Here is a 12,022-nt window from a genome sequence, read left to right as displayed (position 1 = left end):
ACAGCAGGGAAGGAAAAAAGGAGCCCTCCTCACACCAGACACCACAGGGGAAGGTAGGAAGGAAAGCAGAAGGGGGATGAAAGAGAAGGAAAAGATGTGTGGGTGGATGTAAGGGTTCCCCTTAGAGAAAACCCCTCATATGAAGGGAGGGGAGGAGGGAAGAGGGGCCTGGGACAGGTTAGGGTGGGGTGGGGCATTGAAGGAGCAGAGGAAAAGACAGAGAGAAACCGAAAGAGACAGAAAAGGAGAAAGAGGAAGGGGAGACAGAGAAAGGGCCAGACAAAAGACACAGAGAGAAGACAGGGAGAGCCAGAGAATATCAGAGCAGAGGGGGCTGAGGGCAGAGAAGACTGGCAGGATCTCAGTGGTCTTGGTGACAGGATAGGACTCAGAGCTAGAGGTGGAAGGGCAGGCAAGGTAGAGGACAGGGTGGTTCCAAGCAGGAATCTTTTGCTTCCAAGGCCATTACTGTCCCCCACACATCCCTAGGCTGGGCCCACACTCCACCCCTCTGCTGCACCCCACCCCTACCCCTAGTGCACAGTCTAAAGGCCCCTCTGACACCTGCTTGATGTGATTAAAGTCCAGAAAATGAAAAGAGGGAAGAGGAGGGACAGTAAGTAGTGGGGGCTAAAGGCCTTCTTCCTGCCCTAACGCAGGTGGCCACAGCCAGCATGAGCTGAAAGTGGAACCTGCACCTCCAGGTCAGCCAGCCCTGTCTCCATAAGCCCCTAAAGGTAGATGGTCAGTACTGGCCATTCAAGAGTTCAAGCAAAAGTCAGAAATGGACTGTAGTTCGGGCCAGCTGCCCACTCTCTAATGCATTACACATCAGAAGATACCCAAATTTTTAAGGAGAAACTCTGAACACAAGAATTCACATCTGAAACTCCAAATAGCTGTTGTCATCAGAGTGGCTGTTTCTCAAGTACCCTCTATGTGCTAGTCACTACTGCTCCCTGATTCAATGTCTCACTGCATCTGAGCCTCAGGCACCCCCAAGCTGCTGGAATGCTGGTATCAGAATGTCAGTGGCTGGAGCATGCAGGCTACTGGTGTGCTAGGATAACGCCAGGGCAGTCACGAAGGTCACCTCTCATAAGCCACAGACTGTGCTGCTTTGGCCTCCTAGGTCCTTACCGAGGTGGCTTTCAGATGCCCACTAACTCACCCACTCAAGTCTCCCTCTCCTAAACCAAAGGCCTTCAAGAGTACAAAAAGGGAGCCAGAAACCAGGAAGCTAGAAGGCAGCTGAATCAGCAGCCAAGGCAGTGGGTCTAGGTCTGAGCAGGAAGACGGGGATCAGGCTAAGTGGCCCAGGTTCCTACCTGCTGCTCTTCCAGGGGGGTTCCATGAGTCTGGACCTGTCCCAGGGGCAGTCCCCCTCCCTACCCCCTGCCAATGCTACCCGGTTACTACTCCCACCCCTTCTTTTTCAGCCCTTCCCTAGAAGGAGGAGCCAAGGGGGAGGGGCCAGGCCAGCTGGGCTGTAGGCCAGGCTGCAATTGGAAACTTTGCTCCTTCCTTGCTCTCTCTCCAAGGGCTGGGAATTCCTAACAAGAGGAAGCAGTTTAGAGAGCTCTCTAATTCTTCACAGCCAGACCCAGGGCTGTCCCTCTCCCATTTGCATCTTCTCTGCAATCTCCACAAACAACCTGTCTCATCCTGAAAAGTTTGTGTCACAGGGCCTATCTGAATACCCTCTATAGACAATTGAGGTACAAAAGCTTAGTAGCAGTAGTGGCAGATCCCCAAGATTAGGGCTGAACTGGGCTACTCCAAAATCTGAAGTCTGCACCCGCAGCCTTATTACTATTTTCTACATACAGAAATCTTGTAGCAGAAGCTTTTCACAAGTATCCTCATTTCAGCACATTTACGGACATATTCAGACTGTTCTAGAACAGTCCATACCAAGTAAAATCCAAATCGGTTTCTGATATGAGGGTGTGGCCAGGAACACTATTCTTTATGACTACAATGAACTCTCGTTCGTGTCTGTTATTTTCTACATTGGCAAAAACAAAGCAACTGAAAAGCACACGCCATTTGCAGTCAAGAGGTTGTTCATCCAGGAAGACTGTCCATCCTGATTCTACAGGTGCAACAACACCTGGACAAGGAGCAAAAGAATCTCAGCAATGTTGATATATCAAGGCACCCTGTCTACCCACATGGCAATCTCTACCGTCTATATGGGTAGCATCAGAGACAACAGAAACATGAGGGTCTGAGGGATGGGAACATTCCTAAAAAAGGAACATGGGTCCAGCTCTGAGCATTCCAGCCTTTCATGGCCCCAGAGCCCAGGTTCCTGGCTGTTTGGAGCAGAAGGCTCCTGGAAAGGGCCAGGGTGGTCAGTGATCCAGAAGAAATAGGAGATGACAGGCTACAGACCAGCCTTCCTGTCTCCCTACCAGGACAACTGTCTCATCTGAAGAAAGCCAAGGCAGCTAGGAAAAAGAAAAAGAAAGAGAAAGGCCCTCCAAACTACTATAAGCCTAGCATCTGTGAGACCACTGTAGTCTCCTCTGTTCTATAGATCACTCAGTTTGGTTACTTATAGAAAAGCAATAGCAATCCCCTACTCCAGAGATTTGGTTGGGTTCGCTTGAAAGGGTCTTTCTCTGTAGCCCAGGCTTGCCTCAAATTCATAATTCTCTTGCTTGAGCCTCTCAAGTCCTGAGATTGCAGGTTACCTACCACACTCAGTTACTTCAACCTCACCTCTCTCAGGTCCTGCAGCTGCTTCTCCTCTGACCCAGACCTTCCTCTTAGCCTGGCAGAGGTTGAGGACAGAAATTGTAGTCCTGACTGTAAGGCTGCTGATATATGACCTTGGGCAAGCCTCTTTTACTCTCTGGGGAGTCCAAAACCTCCTCACTGTGGAGCCTAGTAAGTTCAATGTAATCATTTGTCTGGGTTTATTCCCTTGAGACTCAGTTTGGTTACCTAAAGAAGAGCATTGCCAATTCCCTACCCCAGAGGTTTGACTGGGTTTGTTTGAAAGAATTTTGCTCTGTAGCCCAGGCTTGCCTCAAATTCATAATTCTTCTGCTTCAGCCTCTTAAGTCCTGAGACTGCAGGCATGTGCTACCCCACAATGCTCTATTACCTCACAACGCTGTTTTTCCATTTGTCATTTTTTGAGATGGGGTCTTGCTACATAGCCTTGGGCTGGCCTGCTACTTGTTATGTAACCCAGACTGACCTCAGACTCACAGCAATCCTCCTGTTTCAGCTTGTTGAGTGCTGGAATTATAGGCATGTGCCGCCACTCCTGGCTTACCTCATAGGTTCTTGTCAAGATTCCATAGGCACAAGTATGCCCATGATAAGGGAAGAGCCTCACTTGGGCAAGAGAATCTGACCCTTCTCTCAGTGGTCAGAGGGGAACTTTTGAGAAGCCCATTTTCTTTAGGGATGGGGAAGAATTCTAGGAAGCTACCTGTTAATGAACTGTCTTTGTGTGATTCAGGTATATCTTTGCATGTTACATAAACTTAGATAATGACTCACAAGGAACTAAATGAATTCAGAGTGAGGAGCTTTATCCAGCTACAGGGTACTAGTGAGTCCTTCATCTGGTAGATACTGTAGACTAGGCACAGTGCTGGGTTCTAAAGGCAGATAATGTCCTGTCTTCAGAAAGTGTATGTCTGAAAGGTGACAGACATTATGTTTACATGGAGACAGGAAGGAGAAAGAATTTTATACAGAAGAAAAGACCTGAGGTGCTGCTTCAAGGAACTTCAAAGAGGCCAATGTGGCTGAGGGAAAACTGCAGAGACACACATGAGGCTGGAGGTGCAGGAGGGGTTCAATATTGTAGATCCTTGGAGGCCATGATAGGCTTTCCTTACTTATACTAGGGTTAGTTTGGAAGTCTGTGGTTCATTGGTAGGCATGGGAGGGAGTAAAGCCCCTGGAGTTATATGGAAAATATTCTCAGAGAAATATATTCTCTAGATTTCATCAGCTACCAAGATGGAGGTGTGATTCCAAAGGGTAGAGAAGCTTTGAATTTGATTCCATGCTTTAAATACTCAGTAAATAAGCTAGGAGCAGGTATCATAGATCCGTAGGTGACCTAGATCCCATCTCCCACCTTCAGCTAATCTTTGTCTCTCTCCATTTTTTTTTTGAGATAGGTTTTTGCCTCAGAGCCCTGGCTGGCCTTACACTTGAGCTCCTCCTGCCTGTATCTTATCAGTGTTATGGTTACAGAAATGTACCACACTCCCCCCACCCCCAACTTGCACCTCACCCAGACAGAATTACTTCTAATTCCCAGGCATACTCAGCTGCTCCATGCTTCACCTTAACTTGTGCTCTCCCTCTGGGCCCCCAGAGCCATCTCTGCACCTGAATAGTCTTCAAAAGTCAGCTAGAAGCTGTATCTTCTGGGAACCTGCACTGATCCCACCTAGGCAGGGTGGATCACCTCCCTAGTGCCCTTCCATACTGCTCGTCTCTCAGCTACCTTCTCTCAACAGTGTTCACAGTTTCGTCTACTTAAATTTGGAAATCTGTAAGAACAGGCGTCTCACTAATCCCAATGTCCCCAGCACCTAGCACAGGCCCAGCTGGCTATATATATGTTGGTGGGAGATGATGTGATGTACACAGCACAGCTGCAAGATGGGTCAGTGAACACTAGAGGGCACTGAAGCCACTACAATACAGTGAGGATGACCCACCCAGGAGGCGGCCTGGCCCAGTACACATTTTCAGGAGCCCAGGAAGCATGGAAACACCTCTGTTGAGCCCTGTAGCTCCCTAGCAGTAGGTACAACTGACGAGGGCTCCAGTTCCAGCCTTCTAAAGTACACTCTTCTAATTTCCAGATACTTTCTCTTAACAATCCACTCCCACTGCAGACGAAGCTTTAGTTCCTCACAAATCCAGGTACCAACCACGCCTCCCATACTTCCAGCCTATAATATTGTCCATTTCACCTCACACCACTTCATCCTCCCTTAGACCACTTCTATCCATCTTCCAAGTCTCAGTTTGGACCATCAGCTTGGGAATCATCCCTGGCGCTAAGACTGATGCTTCCACACCACATCACACTTCTCTGGAGTCCAGCACAGGGCCCATCACTTTACTGTGCACCATCTTATTTGCCACATTGGGTCAACTGGTATTAGTAGGCACTCGATAAATCATCTTTTGAATGAAGGACAAAATGCATAAATGGATACACTGGTACTCTGGCAAGTCACTTCACCTTCTCTAGATATGTTTCCCCACACTTAAATCACCCCTACTTGGCAGAATGGTCATGAAGACTAAAGATAATGTATGTCAAGTAGTCTCTAACACTACCTGAAATTCAATAGATATTTCCAGAACCAAAGCAATAACTAATATTTGGAACAATTAAAAATGAAGGAAGAAGAGGAGCTAAAAGAGACTCTGCCCAAGCCTGGGATAATCTCTGTCACTTAGACTTAACAGTAATAATAGAGTGGTCATATTTATTAAAAACAATATCAGCATCTCTTGCTGAACCAGAGCCAGAAGGCCCCAGATGAGGCTAAGACTAAGACTCTAGTTTCAGCCAAAGGATGCTAGGTCAGGGTCCAGTTCAGAGCTATGGGCATTGCCCTCACATCTGGAGACCAGTCATTACTGGCACAGCTGGTTCCTTACTCTTTACTAATAGGTGAAAACTTGTCTAAGGGGTCATTAATTCCCTCTGTAATTAATGTAAAAACTTCAGGGTTTGTATTAATGGAAAAGTAAGCTCAAGCATCACACTGGTAATATTGATAATGTGTGTCTGTAATTATATACTACAAACAACTATAAATTTAGTCACTGAACTAACAAAACAGAAAAATCTCTAAAGTGACCAGGAACATTATGCCAGTTTTTCTGAGGCTATGAAAATTGCCACAAACTGGTAGCAATGGTCATTTGCACTGTGCACTTGAAAAGTATTTTGGGGCTGGACATGGTGGCACATGCCCTTCATTCCAGCACTCAGGAATACTCTCAATGGGAGTTCAAAGCCATCCATGTCTACATAGAGAGTTCCAGGTTAGCCAGGGATACATAGTGGGACTCTGTCTTAAAAAAAAAGAGCTTAAAAGGTATTTTGACTTAAAATAAAGAAGCAGGGGCAAGGTACTTCAGAAATAGAGCATATGCCTAAGATGCATGAGGTTCTGGGTTCAATACAAACATCATAAAAAAAAGTTAAGAATTAGTTTTACATATAATAGTGTATTTTGATATAAGAACATGGAACTTGAAAACAGAGAACAAAGGTTACCTGGAATTAAGTAGGGACCCAAAACTCACTGGATGGGCAATCTTAACATCTGACCTCAAATTTTTGTTCTCGTTTGTTTTCTGAGACAGAGTTTCTTTCAGGGTGAGGTTGTCTTGGACCTCACCCTGAGGACCTGGCCTCAAACTCCTGCCTTTGCCACTCAAGTGCTGGGATTAAAAGCATGTGCCACCACACTCAACTTCTAACCTTCCTTTTATGCATGTAAAAACCCTGCTTAGTGCAAAAGAAACACCAGGTTCTAAGTACTTTCTCTCTACCCTCATCCATTTTCAAGAGAACAGAAATCCACCTTGTTGTCTTGTACTACCAGAGGCTGGACAGGATCTTTGCAGTTAGATGATAGGGACCTTAAATCACATAGCTTCTAGGTTGTGACCATGCTAGGATGCACAGCAGCAGAGGAAGCCACAGAAAAGGATTTGCAGAGAGAGAGAGAGGAGAGAGAGAGAGAGAGAGAGAGAGAGAGAGAGAGAGAGAGAGAGAGAGAGAGAAGAGAAGAGAAGAGAAGAGAAGAGAAGAGAGAGAGAGAGAGAGAAGGAGGAGGAGGAGGAGGAGGAGGAGGAGGAGGAGGAGGAGGAGGAGGAGGAGGAAGAGAGGAGAGGAGAGGAGAGGAGAGGAGAGGAGAGGAGAGGAGAGGAGAAGAGAAGAGAAGAGAAGAGAAGAGAAGAGAAGAGAAGAGAAGAGAAGAGAAGAGAAGAGAAGAGAAGAGAAGTCAAGCAAGCTATGAGGGATAAAGACAAGACATAGGCCAAAGAGATTCACAGAGTCAAAGAACAATCTTGTTCCTTGACTTCTGGTCTTGATTTTGGTGGTGAAAAAGTATGGCTACCATTAATTTACTTTTCTTAATTCTGTGAGGTATAGCCTCAGTATAATCCTCCCCTCTCTATTCTTGAGCTAGCTTGGTTAAGCTTCTGTTCCCTGCAACAAGATGTACCCAAACTAAGACAAGTGAAATTTGGGAATACAAGCATAGGGCTGGTATAAGGGAAAACATCAGGAGAAGTGACTGCAATTATTATGGCATTTGTCTTTGTAAGCCCAAAAGCTCCTTCCCTCATTTCCTGACACTTGCTATCATAGCCACACATTACAGCTAGACGTTCACACAGAGAGACACTCAGCGACACACAGAGACAAATGCAGCAACCACCATTTGTCTTATGTGCAGACACCCTGACATGCATGGCCTTGAGGCAGCATGCAAAGTTGCCCCTGCACTTTTCTCAGCAGCAGTGACGCAGAGCCTCCCTGACATGCAGTAATACACACCCACACATATGAACACTGTGGTGCTGCCTGTAAGGCTCAGGGCAAGAGTCGAAGCTTAACTGGGCTCTGCATAGACTCCCTCCCCAGCTGCCAAGTGACTCATCCCTAGGGCTGCTAATTAAAGCCAGGACAGAGGGGACAGAGGCAAGGGGAGGGAAAGAGAGGGAAGGCAAGTTTATTTTGGTGCCAACCAGGCACTCAGCCAGCTTAGGGGTCACCCACTTCCGGGGGCTGGGCCAAGTGGAGGCAGGAGAACCCAGAGAGGAAGAGGAGAAGAGGAACCATTTGCCCTAACTTATCTCTCTGGAGCTTCCAGAAAAAGTTCCTCCTTTGGGGGAAATTACCCAGCTCCCCTTGGTCCTTGCTTCTGTCTTTTTATCAGAAGCCAGATCAATCCCTCCAGATTCTTGTTCTTACACACTGGCCGTCTACCTTGGCACATTCTAAAACTAACTTATCTTTGTCTGTAGCAACCCTAGACTAAGAGCTCCCTGTAGGCAGGGGTCCCCCAATTACCTCTTTCTGTGTCACTCCTCCTCAAAAACAAATTGCCCAACCCAGGTCTGCTACTTAGGAAATGAATGTTTTTCATGCTTCAGGAAAGCAATCAGGCTAAATTCACAACACTGTGGTAATTACAAATCTGATGATCTGGATTCCTACCTTAATTTTTACCTCGGGGCAAATTAACTTAGCTTTCTAAGCCTCAGAATCTTGGTTTGTAAAATAACATGGAAATATAGCCTTTAAGAGTATAGTGAAGACAAACTGAGAGACTATATCTAAAGTACCCAGCCATCATTTGGTATGGCTGCTGCTTCTCAAGATGAAAAAAATCGCACCTGCACCCCAAGCTAGGGGCAGAAGGAATGATACAGAGACAAGTTCTAAACCTGGACCCACCGCAGGGTATCAGAAGGACCTCAGACAAATCCCAGGAGCTTACCCGATACAGTCTTATGTAAAGTGGGGAATCACAATATGTCACCATAAACGTACCTGCCAAATATCATGTGGAGAGCCCAGCTCTTAGAAATAGCTCAATAAATTGCAACAGTGATCACAAATGGGAGAGGGGTGTCAGACCTTTGACATCGGGGAAGCCTAGGATGGAGGAAGCAGTCTGGGTGGATGGGGGCCAGGCTTCCCCCACTGTACAAGGTGGGAATTGCTTCCCCCTCCCAGACAGAGAGCATGTTGCAGGCAGTAAGTGAAAAAGGCTGGAGGCACAGGAAGCAGTAGGAACAGAAAGTTGGGCAGGGTGGGTAGCCAGGCAGAGCTGAACAGGAAGCATATGGGAAGGAAGGCCTGGACATAGCTAGGGCGGCTCTGGGGATTGGTTACAGTATCTCAGTTATGTGAATGGGGGAAGCCAAGGAAGGATTGTAAGGTCTTAGTCATCCTAGGAGGTCAAAACAAGGAAGAATCTTCAAATATACCTAAACCAAATTTTCACTGGGACAGATAGGGACACTGAGGCCCAGAGTGGGAGGCCTCCTCTGGGAACAAAGCCAGCCATTGCTCCTCCTCCCACTTCTCCAGACACCAGTGGCTTCTGTTGCCATGGGGATGTCCCTGGCTCAGAGGGTGTCAGTGGCTCCCCTACCCCCTCCCTCCTTCCCTAGCAACAGGCCACCTCCTCTTTCTCTTATCATTGCATGCCTAGCAACCTCAGCCTGGTCCCCGGGCCATGGAGTTCCAGTCTGACCTTACAGCCACAATTGCTTCTGAGACATCTGGAACTCCCTCACCTTCTGCTGATGAGATCAGTCTAGCCCCTTCTGCCTCTCTGCTTTTAAGTTCTACACTTGTCCACATTTTGCAGCATGACTCTACATCATACAGCTACGAGTTAGTGTAAGGGAGACTGTAGCGCAGCTGATTGAGCTGCTATTTGATGTTGAGCATAGGGTTACTTCGACTTCCCCCAACCATTTTATAAAAGAGAAACAAAGGACCAGAGTATTTAAGTGGTGGCAAAAGTCAGATAGCTAAGAAGCGGGCTATGTTGATAGATTTGTGATCTTTAGCTATGGCCAGTCTTAATCTGGACTTTGGCTTAAGGTGCCTTTAGGTCTGACAAATTCTGTTGGATATACAGGAAACCCCAGGCGTCCATCTTGGCCCCCTGCCCCACTGTCAGCTGTTCAGCTTTAATTACACTCTTGTACTGAATTGTGAGGGGCCCTAAAGCCTGGGCCCCAACATGGGTAATTTGTGGTTTACCTGCTGTGCTGCTCACTCCTTGCTATTCAGTTGGTTCACTAGCTGAGGCCTATTGGTCTTCTTCCTGAATTTTCCCCTACTGCCCAATTCTTCTCCATTCACACATGTGCACACATATGTGCACACTCATGATTGCAGGTGCTTACTGAATGAAAAAACTTAGGGTTTACAAGAGACAAACCAATTTGCCCAGTCAAATAACTGGAAAGCAACCTAGCCCCAAATGGAGGCCTTAGCCTGGATCCAAAGTTTCTCCCCATTTTCTGTGCCACAGAGCCTACTTTCCTTAGCTTCTCAGCACTCAGGGGTGTACAACCTGCAGCTCAGAGGCCACCCACACCCCAAGATAGCTATAAATGATGCCACCACAAAATTATGAACTTATTGAAAACATTATGAGATGGGTTGTGTGTGTGTGCATGCATGTTTGCATATGTGCAAGTAGGTAGGTGTGTGTGTGTGTGTGTGTGTGTGTGTGTGTGTGTGTGCATAGGCCAGAGGCTGAAAATAGGTGTCTTCTTCAATTGTTCTCTATTTTAAGACAAGCTATCTCACTGATTTGTCAGGATGGCTGGCCAGTGAGATCCAGAAATCTGTCTCCCTAGCACTGTGATCCCCAGATCATGTCATCATGCTTAGCTTTTTATATGGCTTCTGGGCATCCGCCAGAGGTCCTCACACTTACCTAGCATGCACTTGACCAAATGAGCCTTCTCCTAGGCTGAGATTCTTTTTCACTGTTTTGTAAACATCAGTTTACATGGTTCCCCTGTATGAACTTTGTAGAGGACACCATGTCATAAAGTCAAAATGCTGGACATGCCCGAAGAGATCTGTGACACATCCTTGTCCCAATCATGGTTCTTACCTTTAGAAGTGCTTTCCTGCTCATGTCTGTTTTAGCCCAACTGACTGGTCCCTGGCTTTAAACACAGCCCCTGTTTTCCTAGTCATTCTGATTCTACATCTATGGACTCTCCTTATGTAAAGTCAGTCCTGTGTAGTCCTGCATGTTTAGATACAGTCGACCCCAAGAAGCACTCCCTAACTGTAGTGAACCTGAGAATGTATGCATGGGGCCTGTAAGTATCCTCAGAGAACCCCATCCAACTGTGGTTCCAAATTAAAGGGTCTGCCCATTATTTTGCAAGCTCTTGCTTTATATGTGCTACTGCTATGGAGCCTTCCAGTAGCCCAAGTTTGGTCTGCCTGCTGAATCCTCAAAGCTGTTAGAGCTTCCTTGAATATGAGCCTAATATACACACCAGGAAGCAAATCCGAGTAAAATCAACACTAGCCCACTAGCTGCAGAATCAGAGCGTTCAGAGTATGCATCACAATGCCGTCCCACCTCATTGATCTTCTTTCCCTGGGTAAGGCACTGACCCTCTTGGGATCTCCTTTTCCTCATTTGCTTTTGTTTTGTTTTTTCTTTCTTTCTTTCTTTCTTTCTTTCTTTCTTTCTTTCTTTTTTTTTTTTTTTTTTTAGACAAGAGTCTCACTATATGTGGCCCTGGCTGTCCTGGAACTTGCTCTGCAGACCAGGCTGGCCTCGAACTCACAGAGCTCTACCTGCTTCTGCCTCCCAAGTGCTGGGATCAAAGGCATTTGCCTTCACACCAGGCTCCTTTTCTTCAATTGCAGATCAGACATCATAATCCACGCCTAATGCAGCTGCTGTGAGCATTAAATAAGATCGTATTTATAGTGCTTAGTATATGAAGAATCAATGATAGTTATGATGATTACTAATATTTGGATGATGGTGAGGCCAACGATCATCTGCAAAGCTGTTAAGAAGTCCTATAGCAACAGTAAAGGCAGGAATCTGGGCTTGGTGCTAGGCTGACTGGAGTTTGAATCCTGGCTTGTTTCCTCAACTATAAAACATAGATGATAAGGCTAGCGCAGGTTCCATCCACAGTGTCACTGGGTGGATCAAATGAAGCAAATCCTCCACAAGTTTTGTTAAGTTATAAAGGCCCGACATATGTCATCACGTGACTCAGGATTATGGTCATTTTTAAGTAGCATGAACTAAAAGTTCCAGGAGCTCCCCAGCTAGGAGGAGCTGCCAACTAGAGATGAGTTCAGTCTGGTTCCTCAACAAGTTAGCAGGTACATTCACAGAGATGCTTATGGGAGGCCTGGGCTTGAGGTCATCCCAGGTTGTCTTTCTCCAGACCTGCAGAAAGGACATTGAGATCTGTGTCCTTTCTT

The 12,022-nt window shown here is 46.5% G+C and overlaps 1 protein-coding gene across 7 annotated transcripts in view; it reads right to left on the bottom strand.

The window, feature by feature from the left end:
• Iqsec2 (IQ motif and Sec7 domain ArfGEF 2) overlaps positions 1 to 12,022 on the bottom strand; it is an 83,847-nt gene that overhangs the window by 47,334 nt on the left and 24,491 nt on the right. Inside the window, exon 1 of one of the 7 annotated variants that reach the window (XM_076918347.1) lies at positions 1,329 to 1,477. The exons of 3 other annotated variants lie outside the window; for them this stretch is intronic. In XM_076918347.1, the coding sequence (XP_076774462.1) occupies positions 1,329 to 1,354 (26 nt within the window). In that variant the 5' untranslated portion in view covers positions 1,355 to 1,477. Of the gene's footprint in view, positions 1 to 1,328; positions 1,478 to 12,022 lie in introns of those variants that run through there. 3 more of the 7 variants (XM_076918345.1, XM_076918344.1, XM_076918346.1) reach the window with 3 other exon arrangements.

The sequence above is a fragment of the Arvicanthis niloticus genome, chromosome X, assembly GCF_011762505.2.
Source record: "Arvicanthis niloticus isolate mArvNil1 chromosome X, mArvNil1.pat.X, whole genome shotgun sequence".
Taxonomy (NCBI): Eukaryota; Metazoa; Chordata; class Mammalia; order Rodentia; family Muridae; genus Arvicanthis; species Arvicanthis niloticus.
The sequence above is the reverse complement of the archived record's forward strand: the minus strand, read 5'-3'. Positions and strand labels throughout refer to the sequence as shown.